This window comes from Psammomys obesus, unplaced genomic scaffold (genome assembly GCF_907164565.1).
Source record: "Psammomys obesus unplaced genomic scaffold, mPsaObe1.curated_primary_1811, whole genome shotgun sequence".
NCBI classification, from domain to species: Eukaryota; Metazoa; Chordata; class Mammalia; order Rodentia; family Muridae; genus Psammomys; species Psammomys obesus.
Window position 1 is genome coordinate 5,931,726 of NW_026592118.1, and position 21,916 is coordinate 5,953,641.

The window sequence follows — 21,916 nt, forward strand, 5'->3', positions numbered from 1 at the left end:
AGTCCTCACCTTCCACCTTTAAGAAAGGATTTCTTGCTTATTAGTGCATGGGACAAGCTCACAAAAAAAAAAAAAAAAAAAAAAAAAAAAAAAAAAGCATGTAAGCTTTCAGACATTCTGTCTCTGGCTCTGATTTTGCTATAGGAGTTCCAATATGGCAGATATAGGCTACTGTGTCCAGATTTAAGTAGGTTCTAGGAATTCAAATTCGGACTCTGTCCTCACACTTGTATGGCAAGCACTTAATCACTGAAGCACTCTCCTATTTCTATACTACCTAAGGTCTTCACCAGCATAAGCTTATGACCAGTTCTCATGTGAGCTCTACTGAAGATCCACAAAGATTATTAAACCTTCACTGAGTCTCACTACCACAAAGCTTGGCTTGCAGGTGGCAAGGAGTTCAGTTCTATATTTTCATGTCTGCTGATTCATGATGTTACATGTCATGTGTCACCGGTCAGTGGATCGGCACAGAAGTCCTCTTCTTCCATTACACTTGTAGGAAAATCTCTTCAGAATGCATTAAGTATAATCGCCTAGAGTGTAGCTGCTCATAGAGAGCGAGCCAACATGATGATGACAGGCACAAATGGGACTGATTCTCACATGACCTTTGTTGCTATGGCAGCCGTTTCATTTATTGTACATGGAAAGCCATTATTTGAAATGGTCTATAGCGTGAGTTTTACTTAAATAATTCTTTATGAAAAAGCATTGTCCTCTTATTTTTCTCATCTATAAATTGCTAATGTTATGAGCATTGTGGGATCTGAAATACAACCAAATATAAAAATGGGAAATTTGTAGCTCCACACTTATTCAGTCAGGTTCTTATCAATATTTCAGGTCCCTATTTAACTGAGTTGCTTTCATTTCTAGTTCACCAAGGTTTTGAGCAGATTTGAAAAGCTGATTCTCTCTGGCCTAACATAGAAAAATACTAGAATTTTCAAATGCCTATATTTGTGTACACGCAGCTATACAGTATCCCCAGACTTATTTTGAATGAAGAAGCCAGCCACTCTGTCCCTCTGGCAATTGTTTATCAGGACTGAATGGCTCTCAGTTTTTTTTTCTACCAGGCATGTCCTCTGAGTTATTGAAGCCTCATATAATGCCATGCAGTACGTAAACACAGCTGTCCACATAGCTTTTCTATTATGAAAAGCAGCAAGCAGCTCTCGAAAGTGTCACAAGAACTGTAGGACTCAACATTCTTTTCAGAGGAGCAATGTATCCACTCCACCTCATGTTATCCAGCCACAGAGACATCAGAAAGATGGACTACTGCCTCTGTATGGATGGGCAAATTTCCCTTCTAATAACCACTGAAAACTTCATTCCTGTAAGCAGTCAATCCTGCTGGTTGAAGAAAATAGATGCATTATCTGAGGTAATAGATAAGTCTCATTAAGAAGATGGAATAGACTAATTCCCAGCATATCTCCATGCGTGGGAAAACTAAATTGTGAAGCAGAGCAGTAACACATCAATTATCCTTTCTGCATGGAATTAGATGAGTCTCGCTGCTATTTTATACCACATTATGCAATTTTTTTTTATAAATAACCATTATAGCTGAGTACCTCAGATTGCTACCTTATAAAAAGAGACAGCTAGCATTACTAGCTTACAAGTCAGGCTCACTCCTGAAAGCACATAAGAAAACCAAACATTTTGCTTATAAGTCATGTTCCTGCTTAGGAAATCCTTATTCTCACATCAAATGACGAAAGAGTAAAGGTTTAGTAGAGGCTTAACAGCAAAAACTACATATTGGATGATACAATTTTAATGAAGATTGGTCCTTATCAACTTCACTGAAGCTAGCTATCAACATTCAAAATGAAGGGTTTTAGTTTCTGTGTGTGTGTGTGTGTGTGTGTGTGTGTGTGTGTGTGTGTGTGTGTTTAGGGAGGGGTTGTCTGGTTGGTTTTTTTGTTTGTTTTTGTTTTTGCTTTTAGTTCTGGAGTTATATAATGATTTTTAAATGGTTTACTTAAAGTGTTTAATGAAAATGTTTAATGTAGTAGCCACATTGAATTATCATATTGAGATATTTGAAAACAGTTTGATTCCTTTAATACTGTAAGTATCTCCCCCTACTCTTTTATAAGTTTCAGTAGGGGATATTTTTATAAGAATGTAATATCTAAAGCATACAAACTTCATGTCATGGGAATTAAGTCAATGAAATTTTGTGTAAGAAGACTTTACTAGCTAACATAAAGGATAAAGTTGTGACTTATTTGTTTTGATATGTGCAGTATATAATAAAAACAAGACAATGAAAGAAATGCTGTGCAGATTGTTAGATGACATTCAAAAAGTGAAAGCTGTTTGACTTGTAGGCAGCCTACTTTTTAAAGTCAGATTAAATATTAATATTAACAGGAAGATGATCATCAATTCTAAAGGTTCTGCATCTAAAAGCATTTTCACTCTAGACATGATTTAGAGGAAAAAGGAAGGAAGTCAAACAGCCAGTCCCAGGACAGAGGCTGTGAGAAGGATAACTAAGGATTCAGCACTCTTACTGAGGTCTCACAGTCCTTGGGGAACAGTGTCACAGCCACCTTACGCAGTACCATATGCTGAGTTCCTCACCCCACTCAAATCTTTCTCCCACAGTCTGAAGCCTGGGAAGCCCAACATCTAAGTGCCAGGAAGACAGGTTTTATTGTGATGCCTCTTTCCCCTCCTTACAGGAAAGTACCTGTGTAGTGTGTACTTTGCTGTGTTCATATGAACTCTCTGTGTGGAAAAAGAGCACAGGATTTTCTTATGCATTTTCCTAGAAGGCACTAATCCTTCCATAGTAAGAGAATACCCTTCTGTCCTCCTTTAACCTTAATTACAATCCCCTCCTGGGTTCTACTTCCACAGCCGTCACAGTGGAGCTTAGACAGTCAAGTCATGAATTTTGGAAGAATGTAAACATTTGGTCTATAACACTGCTACAGTTTTGGATCAAAAGCTCCAACTCCATGACTCCCAACAGAGTAGGTGTGGCCATCTGTCCCAATATGCCAGTTCAATATATGAGTAATGTCTAAAATCAGAGGTAAGATTTCGTCAACACATCCCAGAAAGGGGGTCAGACAAAAGGTCCAGGGACCACAAGTTTATCTCTGGGGCACTTACCTGATCACTAGGTTTAAATGCAGAAATAGTTAGCTGAGAGACAGAGGGGCTGCATAATGAGGCAGTCCCACTGTAAATGGGGGTCTTCTGGATCATTGAAACAATTTTGGTTCTGCAAGGTGGTCAAAAGAGCTTCTTATTCTGATCATCACTAGGGAGGTGAAATCTGGTTCCCAAGAGGTGATGGCTTCTCCGGTCATAGCTACCCAATTTATGTACTGTCCCTCCTAAGCGGTTCCCACTTGCTTAAGGGTAGTTTTAGCTACCTGTCTCAAAGATGTTTATTGATTGATAAGTCCTAGTGTTCCTGAAGTCACTAAAGTTGAGATTGTCTCACAAAAGGGTTAAAGAGGCAAACAGAACCTGAGAGGGCCAAAATAGAATTAGTGAGACCAGAGGCCTGAGCCCATCTTCAACACCATGCCACCAAGTGCCTGTTTTAACATTCATAATTAACCAGGTTTTCAAATGCTTTCTGTGCTGATGCAGAAGCTAAGTCCCTGTGATTGGAGTAGAGAGAGTCAAACAAGAGCCCTGGGGTCTCCATCCCACAGGGGTTCACAGTACGGCTGAAATGGGAGAGATGCTCATGTGGGTATCAACTTTCAGTAATAATTAACAGTGTGGAACACAAACTACTGACCTAGGATCAGCTCGCCAACGCCAGACAGTAGTGTGGGATTCAACAATAGATGGACAGAGTTCGGGGCATCCTTTCAGAGAGGCCAAATGTATCCCAAGAGATGGTTTTGTGCTGGGAGGGGAAGGAGAATTTGTCATTCATCAATTCATCCACTGTTTACTAAGGCAGTATATGCCCAGAGCTGAAAATAGAGAATTAATAGTGCATGGCACTTCCCTCAAGGAAGTTAGCGTCTAAAAGAGGAATGACAATGCCAACAAGCTTAAGAACAACTGTAAAGTCCTTGAAGAAGTCACAAAGCTTGCTTCTCTAACGCTAGCCTGGTCTTTCCCATGTCCTTGCTCCTCACAGGGAGCTCACTTCAGTTCTTCAGTGCCTCTTTCTTCTGGGTTTCTCACAGTAGTTCCTTATTCTGAACTCTTCTTCTCAGCCCTACATGCCTCTGCCTCTCCCACTTATTCCTAATTTCTAATCGGAAATGATCCTTTCCCCAGAAGGTTGTCCCAGCCTGCCCATCCTTCCACACAAGGTGTGACCTCTTACACAGTGCCTCTCATCGTGCGGTGTCTCTCAGAGAACATAATCACACTGCAATGAAATTACACAGTAGTGTAATTGCAGGTTAATGTCCAAGATACAAGTTTTGTTCTGCTTTCTTATTTTTCCCATTTATAGAAACATCATTTGTATATTCAGAATCATACTAGGAAGATGTTAGGGACTTTTTCAGAGGTCTAAAATGAAAAATGTTGCCTAAGGTCTCCTTCAAAACAGTTTCTATTATTGACTTAACTTGTTTAAAAACTGAAACTCTTTCCATCATAGTTATATACCAGTGCTAAATGAAACACAAACTATCCAAAATCTAAGGTATCATTTTTGAAGAGTCTGAAGTTGTACTGTGACTGATGCTCTAAAAGCTAACTGAGACTTTTAATCAAGGGCAGAGTGTATACAAACAGACCTTGAGTTGCTTTTCTTTTCACACATACATCAGTAGAGAACCTCTAACTTAGAAGATGTCATTTGCATCACAAAACAAATCTCCAGTTATCAAACCAGCTTCTCCAAGTGCTCTCTGAATAATGAATTCCTTCTATATATTGCTATTCACATTTCCAAAGTTCAGTATTGATGTTCATGTTCAGGACAGTGCTTGTTACCTCAAAACCCCTTCCTCCATTATCCCCTCCCTATAAGCACGGTGCCTAAGTCTCTCTGAGCACTGTTCCTACACCACAATCTCTACCACATATACAGCACACCCTTCAAGATCCCGCTTATTTTAAAGTTTGTATGTCAGACTAAAGGTAGGAAAATATTTACAAAATACACATAATAAATTTAACTTAGTGATGTGTTTTCCACAAGCGTGCATTGAAAGGTATGTGGAAAGATTTGGCATTGCCTGCCAGACTGGCTCTGACCAAGGGTGATCACTGCCAGTTTCTCACTGCAAAATGAAAGGAATTTCCCCTTTACCCTATAACCCAAATACCACACTGTGCTTAAGGATGTGGCTGACATTTTAAAAGATCACCAAAAGTGTTCTCTTCCCAAATGCAATTATGCCCTCCATCTCAGTGGGAGCCATTGTCTGGGTCTTCTCGGCTCTCTAGCATCTCTCTGTCTAGCTTTCTTTATCCTGATTATCTATTCATTTGCCCAGCACTCAAATTTTATGAAAGATCATGTCTGCCATTTCTATAATGAGTGCTTGACTTTTACTGTCAGCATAAACACATAAAATACATAATAATTAAAGTTCACTAGTCACCAAAGTCTTGAGATCTGTCACATTGCTAATTTAATTTTTCAAGCAATTGCTTCTTGGAGCATGGCTGATTTTGTCCCTTTAGGTACTTCAAGACTTGTGGGTGAAGGGGATGTCTGGAAAGCAGGAAGATCATGAGTGGGCACTATGTATTTCAAAGTTAAAACTCATCTTCAATCAAATAAAATATCTATAATATATGATGGTTCTTAGAGAAGTCAAAATTCTTCTCCGTAGATGAATGCAGTATTTTTTCTAAGTAATAACATTAAATAATTAAATAATGTAGTTTTCAGAACATTTAAGTGCTGTTTAACAAGCAGCATATTTTTATGGAGGATTGTGCACAAGCTAGGGAAGGGAAGTCATTGAGATAAATGTGGGTGCCATAAATGCTACTGTGTTTGCATTTTAAATGAGGGCTAAGAGAGTGTGTGCTAATTTTGTATTTTAACATATTGAGAAAGAAATTCACTGTATAGAAATGATGGCAGTATAGTCCTTTGCATGGATTAGAAACTTCACAGTATGAGCTAGAAACTTCACAACACATGACTTAGATTGGATAAGGACAAGATTTCAGAGCACCTCTTCTTTGGACACACTTCCTTGTTTTGATATCATTTTTGAAGTTCCCTAAGTGCCTCATGATAATGAATTCATCTGATGTTTACGCTAATCACAAAAGAGATTAACGAACTCATGCGATATTCATGTGGCTCTCTGGGGACATCAGGATGTGTTACTAGAAGCGTAGTGTTTGGAAATGGATACAGTGGGATGTGTGGTAGCCAAGGATGCTAGGAGGGAAAGTCTCCCTTAATGAAGAAGCACGAACGAACCAAAGAGACAACTTTCCACTGACAAGGTTCTCTTTCCCAATAATGAAGGTCTTGAGAATGTGCTCAAAGCAAGCACAGAAACCAGAGGACTTGATTTGAAAAGACAAATAAACCACTCAGCAGTCTTGGGCCTTGGGAAATTTTCTTCATCGTGAGCCTCAGTTTCCTTAGCTGTAAAATGAGACCATAGTGAGTGACATTAACATCACAGCACCACTAATAAAAATAAAGGTGGTGGAACAATCCTATAGTCAAAACAGTCAATAGGTCTCATTTCTCACTTCACACAGTTACTTTAAGAAGCATATCAAACTATTGTTCATATTTATAACCAACCGTGGCATCCTTGGGCCTGAGGAAGGAGGACCATCACACATTCAGAGACAGCTAAGACTTAAAAGTGATCCTACTGATGATGACCATGATCATCATCATCACTATCATGATCATATGAGCATGATGATAAAATAATGAATTAATAATAACACTCAGGGGCAGAAAATGGCTCAGTGGTTATGAGCAATTACTGCTCTCCTAGATCAGCAGCTCTCAAACTGTGGGTCGTGATCCCTTTGGGGGCCAAGTGACCCTTTCACAGGACCATCAGAAAACATAGATATGTACATTACAATTCACAACAGTTGCAAAATTACAGTTACAAAGTAGCAACAAAAAAAATATTTTATGGGTGAGAATCACCACAACATGAAAAATTACATTAAAGGATCACAGCATTAGGAAGGTTGAGAACCACTGCCCTCAAGGGCCTGAGTTCAGTTCCCAACACCTGCATGGCTCGGCTCATGGCTGCCTGTAACATCAGCTTAAGAGCGTACACACTCACAACCGCACGGGTACACATGCACAAGTAAGAATAGTACTGATAAGCCTGTTTAAAAAAATCAAATCAAACAATACTTTTAGTAAGCGCTTTATAGGTTTTGTAGTATTTCACTGTAGTGCATTATTTTGGCAATAGACATTCTGGGTAAAGTTTATATCCGCATGAAAATGAATGCCTCAGGAAGAGATTAATTGACAGCTGGGAGCTTCAGTACTAGTTTCTGAAGAAGGAAGCCAGAGTTGACTTAAGATTTTATCAAATTACCTTTTTCTAATCTGAAAGTGAGATGCTAGACGTGAAGCAGCACAGGAGAGATCTCTTCTGGCACAGGGCCATGCCTGCAGCCGTAATTGAAGCTGTAACTGATCAGACTCCTGGGGGGGTGCACTTCGGCTGCTGGGCAAGATGGCAGCACGCCGTCTTCGGCGTATGTGGCAATTCTTTACTTCTAATGATGCACACTGCTTCCCTGGATTTAAAACATGTCCATCTTTTTTGTTGTAAAACACACTGCCTTCTCTGCCTTGGACAGTTTTTACTCATTCCTTGTAAATTGTAATCACTACTCTGAGGTTCTCAGTTGTAGGACAGTATCTACTCATACTCCTTTGACCGCAAACTGAAGTTGCCACTGCATAGAAAATGATTCCATAGATTCCAGCCCAGGCAAAAAAAGCCCACCTGACCCAATGTGTAAGGCTGTCACTCTTAAGTCACGGGCAGTCCCAGTCTCAAGGCAAATTTAATCACAAAACCAGAGGAACCTGACTCCTTTTGAGGGACTATAGTGCTGTCACTTGTATACAATGAATTTCTTTCTCAATATGTTTAAATACAAAGTAAGTATACAGTCTCTCAGTCTTCATTTAAAGATGCAAATACAGTAGTTTTAATGCAATATCAATTAATATGTAGTACAGGTGGCCAAAAGAGCATTGGAATAAAGGTCACAAACGTCTCTAAAACAGAGAGATACTTTCTAGGGTGCAATCTTGGGTCTGGCTAACAGGATCAGTGAAATGAGCCTTCTTGACCCCAGGGAAGTATCAGCTCTGAGACTCCCAAACCAAGTCAGCAGACACAGTCAGCTGCGCAGGTCAGACTTCTGAGCTGTTCCTGCAAACAAAGCACATATGTTTACAGCTGTCTACGATGGCCTTTACCAGACAAAAACAGGGCTGGTAATAGGACAGGAGCCATATGCCCTGCGAAGTCTAGGGCTTATGATATGCTTTAGAAGGCCATATCACACTAACTCATTTGGAAGACAAGAGAGGCTGTTCATCTTCATGATGTTCCTTGGTGGACAGGACTGAGGCAGCATGCTGGAAGTGCTAATTAAAAACCCAGTCTAAATAGGAAGGAGTTTCTAAATCACCCAGAAAGATGGCTTTGCAGAGACACTAGGTGATAGCAGTAAGTATTCGATGCAGCTAATGTTATTCACCAGTCACTGAGAAGCCTTACATAAGAGAAGTGATTGATGGATGCTTGTCTCTCAGAAGTTGATGGAACTTGCTGTAACAACTCAGATCTTCAAATTCTGGCCTCAAATATCTATTTATGGATCCACGATGCTCACCTGCTGTGATCTTCACCCTTGCAAAATACTTTCGCTTCCAAGGAAGTTTACCTGGGTTTTATAGGACAAGGAGGAAAATGAATGAACAAAAACCAATTGAAATGCTTTCTTCCCAAAAGTATCTGCATACCATTAAGCATCTTGGCAAAGTCACAGAGAAAATTTTTGTAGAAATTCATGAAATGAGCTTAATGCTGAGGGAATTCTACCCTTGTCAGATCTGATATGCCAAAACAAAAAAATCTTTATTTAAAATATTCCAGACTTTTTTCAGAGATTACCAACATTAAACATTACTGAGTCTCCTAAATGTCTTCTTAACAATGCAAAACTCAAAAATATGTACAGATGATTTTTTTACATATTTAAAATAGTATATTTTATCCTCACCCTTTCTTAGTTTCAAGTTGCCTCAGTACTTCCAAGTTGAGGAAATATCTGGCAAGTATCATGTCATAGAGTTTTTATCATTACATAGTTGAAATTCTCTTCCATGAAGATGAACTGAGAAACCTGAAGATTGCAGACACAAGTAAGAGGAGGGACATGGACAGGGGGCGGGGACAGGCATCTATTTGAAAACCACATCCAAAACAGGGAGCAGCTCTACCATCCAATCTTATAAGATTTCTGAAGAATGCTCTTGGGTTCATGGGCCCCACACAGCAGAGAAGACCTCCAATGACAGGAAAGCCATCAAAAGCTCAATCTTCCTTACCAGCTCTCCCTGTCTCTTCTTTCTCCCTGAGGTATGAATGGTGAGAGTTCATAGATCTGTCTCTTGATGGTGCACAGTGAGGAAGAAGGAGATATCGTGATGATGTCTGGAAAATAGTCAGTGGCTGGATAAAGGCACAGAGGGAGCCTCCTTTCCTTACAGCCTTTCAAAACCCAATCAGCCCCATTGTGGTGATGTGAATGAGAATAGTCCCCATAGGCTCATCAGTTGGAATACTTGATGAGTATTCATGGAACTGTTTGGGAAGGATTAGGAGGTGTGACCTTTTCGGAGAAGGTGTGTCACTGGGGTGGGCTTTGAGGTTTCAGAAGCCCATACCATTGGCAGTTACATCTTCTCTCTCTCTCTCTCTCTCTCTCTCTCTCTCTCTCTCTCTCTCACCCTCTCTCTCTCTTTCTCTCTGCCTTGTGGTTCAGGATCCAGATTTGAAGTCTCAGTTACTGCTCCAGCACCATGACTGCCTACCTGCTAGATAAACCCCACCATGATGGTCACAGACTCTAACCTTCTAAAACTGTAGCTCCAAATAGATGCTTTCTTCTATAAATTGTTATGGTAACCTAGTGACCTTTCAGAGCTTTCGCAGACATTAGCCTCAGACATGTCTAAAAATTTGACCTAATCCATCATACCTCAGAACCAACCAAAAAATCCCACGGCCAAGGGACCAGCAGCTTCATTTCACCAAGATATTGCAGTGCCTACCTTCCCAAATCCAGAAGCCATCTTGAAAAAGAACAAGGAAGGAAGAAAGCTAGGATTAATCATCCTCCCTATTAGATAGATGTAAATCTAGAGGTACATTGCATTATTAGAGCCAATTAAATTTTAAATCACACTAAACTAAGTTTAGTTTTATCTCCCTGCTCAGTGGCCACAGTCCTCAGAAAGAAGATCAATTAAGCTATGCAAAAACTATATTTTCTTTGTCTATCCAAATTACAGTATGAACAAATTTACAGTCACACTACAATTATGTTGTTTTGCTTAGGGGAAGCATGCAGATGGCCATTTCCTTAAGCCTCTTAACAAATGCCTGAAAAGTGAAAGAGCTAGATTGCTGTTCTCTCAATATTTGTGTGGGACACAAGCAATGAGTGTATAAATGTGTTAGAAGACAGACTTGAGTTCCAGTCAGTGTGAGTCACCAACAAAATCACTTAATCAGGACAACAGTGCAACGGCGTGGCACTGTGTGGCATTCCCGCTCAGTTTTAGTGTCCTCTGCTGTAGAGTGGGGCTTCTTTTTTTGGGGGGGTGAGCAATGTCTGTCATCCTTTGCATTATAATAGTTTGTCTCTAGAAACTGGAAATTTGGATTACCAAACTCACGGGAGCAACTACGACTATAGTCTAAGGAAGAATTCTTGCATTCATTTTGATTTTTTTTTTTTTTCTGATTGTCTCTAGACTCTTTCTTAGTGGAAGTGACTTAGTAGGCAGGTGTCATCTTTTTCTCTTTCTCAGACAACCAGGGATGTTGTGTCACAGTTGGCTCCACAGGAGTTTAGCAAAGGGCCATGACGCCAGTGAAACTTGAAAGGAGCCCACAGCTTGCTATTCTCAGGATAGCATCTAAGTCACCTTTGCAGATGGAGATTTGCAAACTCCCCGCCCTCTGCAGCAACCTCTCTCCTTACAAATAAATTAATTTGGAAATCAATTTAGAGTAACTGTTCAAGGTGCTAAGTGATCAATGGGTTAGAGCAGCCCAGCAAAGAAATGAAGCTATTATCTTCAAAGTGAGCAAAACCTTTTCTCAGAGGCCTGCCTGAACGTGCTCAATTCTTTTATTTGAATACAAAAGAAGAGCCATTTGCTTCCCAGCCTTCCCCTGGAATGTGCTCATTTGTATCAAGGAACTCACAGTGCCCAGGCTGAGCTAGAAACCATTTTTTTCCAAGCTGAACCATCCAATTTGTTTTTTTCCGGCTCAGTGAGCATGCAAGTATTTGAACACTTGGACAAAGGAGGAAATGCAGTGTTCTTATTAGTGAATACTCTCAGATTCTTAATGAAGAATATGCCAGAACCAGTGCAAAGAACACCACATACATGAGCTTGTATAGAATCATGTGCACATGCACAAATGCAAGACTACACACACACACACACACAAACACACACACACACACACACACACACACACACTGACAGTCATCACTGAGATTTCAAGCTGTCCTCTTCTCGCACATCCCAAGCATTGAACAAGATAACATGATTCATTGTGTTTGGGTCTCTTTAATTCTCCCTCCAATAGCCCTGGAATGAAAATGCTGATGTCATCACCCTGACCTTTAAAATGGTGGGAATCTTTCTCACCACAAGAAAAAAAAATATGAGCCATCCAATCGCTCATCACAATCCAGTAGCTAATTTTGTAACTAGTAGGAAAGTGCTTAGGGCACAACTGTCTGCTTCCTGCATTTCCGTCTCGCCTGCAGGTGAACCATGGTTGCTGTGTGGCCTAACCCTTTGTGAGCCAACACTCCCACCTTGTGGAGCTCATGCTCATAACAGACCGTCTCATCTTCCCGTAAGGCTGAAGATTTTCATATCATATTCTTGAATTCACATACACACATACGCACAAGTTGTTATGTTATGTTATGTTATGTTATGTTATGTTATGTTATGTTATGTTATGTTATGTTATGTTATGTTATGTTATGTTGCTTATATCTAAACGGCAAAACTCTCCACTAGTTGTGCTTTTAAGCTTCACTTAAAAAGTCTTGTGCAAAAAAAAAAAAAAAAAAAAAAAGTCTTGTGCAGATTTTAAAAGGAACCTGGATGTTCATTTAATTACAAGAATTCATCTTGTTGGTTTTTAAGGAAGAATGTTATATTTTTACTAAGCTTACTCCAACTAGTCTTTAGATAAGCTGCTTGGGGGGGGTTGTTTGTTTGTTTTTAATGATAGAAGGGTATGATGAGACTCTTGTAGAACTTCCAGAAGCATTACATAGCAAGGTTCTGTAGAACTCCAGGCCTAGGTGACCACTTTTGTTGCCCTACGGTGGTTATCCAAAGCCAGCCTGTATGCCCAGAATGTGGTGTGGACTGAGAGCGTATGACTGGAGTGTGACCAGGAAAGTCTACGAACCAATTTCTCTGTGTAACTCTGAAGACAGGAGCCTCGCTACAGTTCCTCAGCTGCCTGAGCTGTGTGGCCATGAGGTCCACCGAGTACAGAGACCACTGTGGCTTCCCAGAACTTGAAGGCTCCTAAAGAGTACACTCCATTCTTTCCTTACTCTGTGACCTTCTATCACCTAGCTACATGGACCTAAAATGCCACAGCTAAAGCCTTCCAGTGTACTGCATTTATCCCCATTGGAACTGAAGTAGGTGAAATATGATTTTTATAGTTCAATGCTTGTTTTGAAGTGAAAACATTTCTCAAATGTTAAAAAAATAAATAAATAAATAGGCTATGAGTGAATGTAAGTGAATGACACTCAGAGGTTACAGCAATGACTGGGGAAAGCTAGGAGGTTGGAATCTTATCCTGGGTGAGTGAAGGGACAAAGAGCACAGAGTGAAGACACTCAGAGGCAGGTCTGCTGTGGGCCAGGTCATTCCACCTGAATGTACACTTGTGGTGGAGAATAAATTTTGTACACAGGGAATGCTTGGCATGAGTCTCTCTTGAAATATTTATTGCATGGATGGATGGATTCATAGAAAATGGAATAAATTATAAAACAGCCTCAGTGATGGGAAGCAAAAAAGAGCAGGCTGTGAGGGGAGGGTTGCTAAGCTATGCTGGACATTTTGAACAAGGATAAAGCAAGTGGGCTCTCTATCTCACAATAATCACTGATTACAGGCAACTATGAAGGAGGTTAAGGTCTGTGGAGAAAAACTCAGCATCTCATAGGCACTGACCAGTGTGGGGGTCGAGGGGAGGTGGCTGGGGCTGGGGCTGATTCTCTTGGTCACCTGTACCCATGTGCCCACAGAGTCATCCAACTATAGATCACAGATGTCCTGGGAAGGAGAAATGCTGGACTGGACACACAAGGCTATTTCTTGTCACCATTCCCTAAACAGGACAGCATAACAACTATTTAGATGGGCTTGCGATATTTACATGATTGGAAGACAGTATAACAGATGGTACCTGAGACACTTTTCTGTTGCTAGATAAAATACCATGACCAAAGGATGAGAGAGCTTATCTGGCTCATGGTTGCAGAAGGATAAGAGTCCATCATGGCAGGGAGGAAGGTGCACAAAGCAGGGACTGCAGCAGCAGACAAGCGCTCACATCCTTAATTGCAAGCACAAAGCAGAGGGAGAGACAGCTGAAGAATGGGATGAGTCTTTAGGCTCTCAAAGCTCATTTCCAGTGATGTACTTTCTCTGGTAAGGCCATAGCTCTTAAATATCCCCAAGAGATTCTCTAACATGGGACCATGAACCTATTGGAGGACATTTTTATTCAAAACACCACACAGATGGTGTGTCTGAGGACAGAGTGTTCTATGTAATCAACATGTCACCTTATGTAAGCGACCAAAGTTTTCTTCAACTCTGGAATCCACTGGGGAATCCTAGATTATTCTCCACACATACTGAGGGCAACCGTATTCTCATTAAACAAATGCTGCTGTAGCATCCTTTTATATTTCATTATAAACTCAACTTTAAGCAGAGTTCTTTCTTCAAAGCTCACTAAAGTTTTCCTCTAGAGTATCTAAAGATGCTTGGACTGTCTAATGCCTTTTGGCAAGCAAATTCCTAAAGGGCACTGTGTTGTTTCTGTTATGATGCAATGAACCCTTAAGTGAGTTTTAAGCTATTAACAGAAACTTGGTATTGTTATCTGTAGCCAGGTGTACAGCAGATCTCTAGAAATTATTAATCTTTCCTTTGTGTATGTGGGGAGAGGTGGTTGTGCTTATGCATGTTTGCACATGAGCATGGAGGCAAAGGCTAACCTTTCCGTGACAATATCTAAATTGTTTCTTTGAGACAAGGTTTCTCACTTGGCTTGGGACTTGCCAAGTTGGTTAGACTGGATGACCAAAGAACCCTAGACATCCACCTGTCTCCACCTCTCCAGCTCTGCGATCATAAGTTCTGCCACCATGTCTGGCTTTCTTACACAGATTCTAGGGATCAAATTCATGCTTGTTGTGCAAGCACTGACTAAGTCACCACCCCAGCATCTGTAAGTTATTTATCTTACACAACTGAACCTCTAAACCATTTTCTTAGTTGCATCAGCATCATATAAAAGGTAATAGTGAGTGGGCTCAGCAAGAGTCCTTTATACATAATTTGGCTGAGGATCACCCCTGCCAGCAACTGCCACAAGTGCATGCTTCTTGGGTTCCTTAAACTGGAGCTCTAGAGAGTATTAACTTAGATGGAGAGATAAAATGGGGAGATCAGAATGAAAGAAGCCTGGGGAAGGCTGGGCTACACAGAACAATAAGGTTTTCTCTACTGCATGACTTCTTGGACCCTTACTAAGCTGACATCGTGGAAGTCCCCAAAAAGGTATCACAGTTGATGATCACAGGGCCCTTTCCTTGTGAAGACCTTGTAGGTGCTTGGGAATTCTGGAATAGAGATGCTGACAATCTACTACTATTCATAGTTATTTCCATAGATTCAATATATCAGTTCGCCTCCCCTTGATGGCAACACTCTGAAGGAACAACGTTTGAAAGATGGATTTCATGAGAAGAGGGAGGCAACGTAGGCAATGCTAGGTATGGGCAGTGTAGGAGCTGGTGGGGATGTGGGATAGCCATCCTCCATAGGCCCAAGCCACTCACACTGTTATCTCAGGTGAGTTGTGAGCATTATTGCTTCTTCCCAAGATCTTCCTCTTTGTCCTTTTGTTATCTTCTGGCCGTGCAGAGGATTTAAGAAAGGAAGGATGAGTGATTTGCTTATAGAGTGGCCAAGCTCTTCTCTCTAAGCTTTTAACATCCACATCCCCAAAGAACGTATGACCCAGGGCCAGAGGACAAATATAGGAACCACATACCCAAAACGTCATCATATAAAAATTCTAAATCGAGCTAAAACTGATGGTTATGGCTGCCTTCTCATCTTGACAAATATCTTCATGATCTCCAGGAAGTTGGGTTCAAGTGGCTTATTTGTGAGTAACTGGGAGGTCTACAAAGACAACAGATTTCCAGGAAGGCAGCCGACTTCCTCCTGACTCTAGCATTGGATCCCAGGGAAGAGGGCACAGCAAGAACTGTTGTGCCTCAGGAACCAGTGTACCTGTGCTCTGAACCCACTCTTTCCAGCTGCCACCCTGTTCTTGAGATAGCCCAGGGAATAAAGCTAAATGCCTGGGGGATGCTAAGGGTTTAGGCCAAGTAGCTGCAAAGCTGTTTTGGCCCTGGGGATCATGGCTCCTGTAGAAGCAGCAGTCGGGAGCCTAAGTGGAATTTGGGGAGTTGGGGAGGATTCCTCTATGTGAAGCACACTACAAAAAGCCGCGTTCTTCACAGCTATTTCTGTCTCAAGGAAGTGTTTCTTGTTTGAGTATAACCACCTCTGGCCCCTCTGATCAACTGTTTTCTCTTTCCCGGAGGTACGTTACTTTCACTTTGGCATTAAAAAGAAAAGTACATCAGTTGTGTGAAGAGCTGAAAATGATGTGTTTTATCAGCTTCAGACTTGTCCCAAGGCCTTCTACACCGCGATACATAATAGAAGTTTTGTTTTTAATTGAATTTCTGTGTGTATAGCAAATACTCGGTCACATTACACCAGTGTGTGGCTAGAGACAGCAAAGGGCTCTTTGTAAAAACATCTTGGTTCAGAGCTGTGATCACTGGAGGAAGGGGCAGGGCTGCACCCTGTCATACCACTCAGAAGAGTAATTTCTCCCAAATGCAATTTTAAAATCATTCTGTAATAAATGGGACAGGGGCCACTAGAGTTAGCGTGAGAGCAAAATAATAAGAGAAAGATGGGAGGAGGAGAAGGGCAAGACTGCTCTGGTGAGCTAGACCTGCTATCTTTAGAGGGGAGGTCACGACCGTTCAGGTTGTGGCCAAGGCGGTCGCCTTGGCAACAGTCACATGTTCTGTGTTCTCCACCCCCAGGATCCTGGAGCTGCAGCAGAGTGGCGACATGGACATTCTCAAGCACAAGTGGTGGCCCAAGAATGGCCAGTGTGATCTGTACTCCTCAGCAGATGCAAAGCAGAAGGGAGGGGCCCTGGACATCAAGAGCCTGGCAGGCGTGTTCTGCATCCTGGCGGCGGGGATTGTGCTCTCCTGCCTCATAGCGGTGCTGGAGACATGGTGGAGCAGGAGGAAGGGCTCCCGGGTCCCATCCAAAGAGGTACTTGAACTTGGGCCCCCAGCTAGAGCTGCTGAACATCCAGTGGCTCCATTTCCAGGGAGGAAGGGCTGACATTGCCAATTGCTTTTTCTGCTTTCTTTGAACATTCAAGACAAGCATGTGAAGTGCAGAAGGAGAGTAAAGCCAGTTCTCATTTAGGATTCTCGGGTTGAATGAAGAGCAGGGGTAGTGTCTGCGAGCCTGACAATTTCACGTTCTGTATTAGGCACTGAAATTCTGAGTCTCAGGGTCGCTGAGTCTCTGAGTCTCTGAAACACTAATGACCCTGCAAGGCTGATTCCCTTGACCCAATTTGCAAAAGGTTCCTAACAGTTTCTTTCAATTCCTTAAGTTGTAGATAAATTTGAGTCTTAAAGACTAGCCCTAAAAGACCCCAGCATGATGCTTTCTCTTTGTCACCAGTGACTGCTTCCTATCTATGTATGAAGACCTAGAGAAATTGACTGTGTATCTGGGGCTCTCCCGTGATCCCAAGTGTGCCAAATTCACATGGAGAAATCATTCTGAAGTCTATTTATCTCCCTGACTGTGTCATCAGCTTAACTCCGGGCCACATCCAAGTTTGTATAGCTCTCAGTAAGAATGGTTGCGGAATTATACATAGTACCTCAGTGAAAGCAGTGTGTGAGCTGTGTCCATTTCTGGAGAAAACATGAACAGAAAAGAAAACGCTTGGCTCGTTAATCTTATTGCCAAAAGCTTGGAGAGTTGATGTGAAAAGCAATCCGAGTTTATTAAGTGACGTGATTTGAGGGTCAGTTTCAAAGAAAGTTTTAAACTTTCTGCCCAGCACTTAGCTCACTGATGCCCAAGGCACTCCAAAGAGATCGGCTTTGATGCACAAATGAAAATGATCTCTCATTTGTATATGCATGTCTGCGCGGCAGTGATGTCTTTCAAACATCCTCATCTACAGAGTCTAAGGATCCTTGTAGCTCCTTAGATGAAAAGTAGATCAGTACCGCTTAAGGAGAGCTTGGCTACCTTGCTTTCTGCCTGTGTGAGTGATCACACACAATTCCAGTACGTGGAGAGCCAATAGAAAGCTAATCAGGTTTATTGCCATGTCTTCTTTGTAGAATACATAAGCACTTGTTTCTCTGCTGACATCCATCCAAAGCCAAAGGCTACATTAATGCAGATGGTCACTGAGACTCGGTGTTCTCCAAACTCTGGAAATGAAGGACTCATGAGCTCCTTCTATTTTTGAATTACTACAGAAGATATGAAGTGTTCGCATTGTTATAGCTGTTGATGGATGTCTAGATTACAGTTGCCGTGGGAACCATGAAATTATACATCTCAGCCTTCTGACGTCTTGGTGATAATACTGCATTAATGGATGTTTTTATTGGATTTTAAATGAGAAAGGAGAAGGGGAAAAAGGGCTGTGCAGTTTTTGCTGCAGAGCACTGCATGGGTGGTGGAAAACAGGAAGCCTACTCTAACTTCTGGTGGGCATTCTAGGTTCTGGAAACAACTATTTTCTCCTCTTATGATTAATGGGCATTTTTACAACCTCATCAATTTAATTTACCAACCTTGGCTATAAATATCATAAAAGAAATTTTGCTTCTTCTCAATTCTATTTTTTCAATCCTGAAGGGTTTGCAGATAGGTTTTCTCTTCTAAACTCCGAGGCTTTATTGCCTTTTTAAAAAATAAATAAAACTTCTCACAAACATCTCCACATAGCGTAAAACTGACTGTCATCTAAAGCTATTTATTCACATGTCCCGACTTGAAGGGTTCTGTAAGTGTCCCTCTGACCCCACCGCTGTCAGATGCAGGTCCTGGATAAGCACATGTTCTTTCTGTCAAGAAGTCTCTCTTGGGCTGACTCTTTCTCAAGAAACTCCTAGCTTTGGGCTGCAGGAAGCAACACTTGAATAGTCCTTGACACATTAGTGTGACACATTCTATCTCTTTCATCTAAAAATGGGAAGTTAAGGCTAGGCCTAAGTGGTAGAGAGGATCAAGTCCACCTGGATTGAGACTCTGAAAGAGGACGCATGTACAAGAAGGGGTGGCAGGGGTTGCGGGAGCCACTGGAATCGGGACTTCTGTGTGTGTGTCCCTGCCTGAGCCTGTCCCGTGTCTTTGTAGCTGCATGTGGTGTATGCTCATTTTTAAAGCCCCGGCTGCAAGGAAAGTATTTACTATAGATACTTTGTCTCATAGCCCTGTCAGTATTCCCAGAAACCAGCACAGTGCCTGGCTCATGCTAAGGGCCCAGTCAAGATCTGTTAAGAAATATGCCCCAAAGTTCAGTTAATTACATGTTTGCTGAACAACTTTTTTTTTTCTTAAACCATGGAAGCTAGTACTGATAAGAACCTTATTTTCTTTCTCTTCATCTCCAGGATGACAAGGAAATTGACCTGGAGCACCTTCATAGACGTGTAAATAGCTTGTGCACAGATGACGACAGCCCCCATAAACAGTTTTCCACCTCGTCAATTGACTTGACCCCTCTGGACATTGACACTTTGCCAACACGACAAGCCCTGGAGCAGATCAGTGATTTCAGAAACACTCACATCACCACCACCACCTTCATCCCAGAGCAGATCCAGACTCTTAGCCGCACACTCTCAGCAAAGGCTGCCTCTGGCTTCGCTTTCGGCAGTGTGCCTGAGCACCGAACTGGCCCTTTTAGGCACAGGGCACCTAACGGGGGCTTTTTCAGGAGTCCTATCAAAACAATGTCATCTATTCCTTATCAGCCTACTCCCACTCTGGGGCTCAATCTGGGCAATGACCCAGACCGAGGCACGTCCATATGAGCAGCAGACAGCTCCGCCTATCCTAGGACTCCCCCAAAGGAGCAACTGTAATGTGGGACTAACATGGATGGGATGTTTTATTTAAGAGAAATCAGGATAATTAGTAACAATTCTAGTTCTCTCTCCTCACACCCCTTCCCTGCACTATTTCTTTTTCCTTTCTCTCTTTCTCCCCCTTTCTGTCTATCACCCTCCATTTTTTCATTACTCAACTTGTTCCCCAAGAATATAGTCTTCTAGGATCCTATTAGTCCGCTTTTCATATACTGTACTTTGAGTATAGGGACTGAGCACTGAGTCACTGACAGCACTCGCAGGCTCCACTTTGCACACAGGGCTCCCACACACCGTTCCTCTGTTTTGAAACTATAATTGCAATAACTTCAGTCTTTCTCCATCTTCAGCCGCGTCCATAAAATCCCCCCCACTGCTGTCGAGCGTCCGTTAACTGTGGACCAAAGGCAAGCCCTGCAGTGTCTGTGAGACGATGGGAAGCCCATTCAGGCCGCGCAATCGGAGAGTGCAGTTTTGTAGGATCTCACAAAGCCATTAACAGGCCAGTCAAGACTACAGCCCGGGCCCCACTTGCACTGCAGCAGCGCATGCTCCCTCCACGCGATTGTACAATAGTCAAACTTTTTCTTATGTACAGTGAACGTTACCATACGGCAAAGGCCTTTATTGTGTTAAATAACTTAGTATCTCATATATACATATATATGCACCTATATAACGTGTATATATATAAAAGCAGCCATTGCTATTGCAATTCATTTAATAAAGCTTTAGTTTAAAAACCAAGCGTTGTGTACAGGAGCTCTGACAGCGCAGGAGGCCTTTTCAGTTGGAAAGGCAGGTTGCTTTAATGTCACTCTGACCTGCGTTGTTTTCCAAGAGACTATTTTTAAATTTTGTTATTAAAACATCCAGGGTGATCTCATCTTTGTTCCTAGATGTACTCATTTGAATAGGTTTTGCATTCATTACTCGGCAGTGTATAAAGCTAACCTTGATAATTTTACCTTTTGTTAATTATCTAAATGGGAAATGCCATTAGCTGAACCCCACATGCAGCCCAGAGAGTGGAGTTTAACCATAGATCATTGTAGGTTCAAAGTCCTCCTCCAAAGCTGTGAGCCGGTCAGTGTAACTGTAGCTGGTGAGGAGGAGAAGCCCCTCAGAGGTGTTGATGTGGCCTTATTTGTGTCATACATCACCCTGGAGCAAACACATAACCACCATACTGGGCTCTCATCTGAACCCCTTTTCTACCCGCTTCTACTTGGAGGTGTTCTGCCTTTATAAAAATCAGTGCCAAGCGTGTCAGCAGGGTGACAAGCAGAAACCAGTGCCTCTTTGTGCACAATCGTCTAAAAGTAGCATTCTTATCTGTTAGAAACATAGAATGAGCTTCATCTGTAATCCTTAAACTCGACTGGTAAGTAGGAAGCGGGACTTTATCCTGTGTTTTCAGGCAGCCGTATGCTTACTTTAATCTCATTCATTCTGTGGCTAGGATTGCTAGAGGGTCCAGCCTATGTGATTTGCTTTAGGAGCAGTTAAGAGGTATATTCTTAAGGTGTATTCAATTTCGATCTAATTCTGTTCTGGGGAGCATCTTGCACTGTCACTGTTTTTGTACTAAATTTTCAAATATTGTCTACTGTGTCAGGCAGAAAACTTTCCTATCATGAGAAGCCCCTTTGTTTCCAGGGTGACGGGACCCGCGGTGCATGCACACCCTGTTCCCCGGTGACATCACGCCCTCATTTTCAGACGGAAAAGTCTTTACAGCTGTACAGGGGCACACCAGACGCTGCAGGGACTTCAGCTGTCAACAAGTTGTTAACCATGTACAGTACTGGACATAGGCTGATTTTGATGTATTGCCTATTCTACAAGAACACAAAACATTTTGGAGGCCTCAGTTATGAGTGGCAGAGCTTTCTGTGTATAATTTGTCTACATAATTTGTCTAATAAAAACGTTTTCTAAACTTGCTTTCATACTATTGAAGTCTTAACTCTAAAAGTGAAAGATGCTGATCTCACTGATCTGTCTCCCGAAAACACTGACCGTATTAGGGTGAAGAACATCGACTCTAACTAGCCAGAAAACACAGTGAGTGGCTCCTTAGAAGCCAGGCTTCAAGATGCCCTAAGCCCATCAGAGACTGCTAATCTGATATTCAGGACTATTTGAACCAACAATG

At 41.8% G+C, this 21,916-nt stretch overlaps 1 protein-coding gene across 1 annotated transcript in view; it reads left to right on the forward strand.

Annotated features, from left to right (window-relative positions):
* Grid2 (glutamate ionotropic receptor delta type subunit 2) overlaps positions 1-21,699 on the forward strand; it is a 1,513,832-nt gene extending 1,492,133 nt beyond the window's left edge. Inside the window, exons 15-16 of the mRNA XM_055612670.1 lie at positions 16,657-16,897; positions 19,282-21,699. Coding sequence (XP_055468645.1) covers positions 16,657-16,897; positions 19,282-19,704 — 664 coding nt within the window. The 3' untranslated portion in view covers positions 19,705-21,699. The remainder of the gene's footprint in view (positions 1-16,656; positions 16,898-19,281) is intronic.
* The last annotated feature ends 217 nt before the right edge of the window (positions 21,700-21,916 follow it).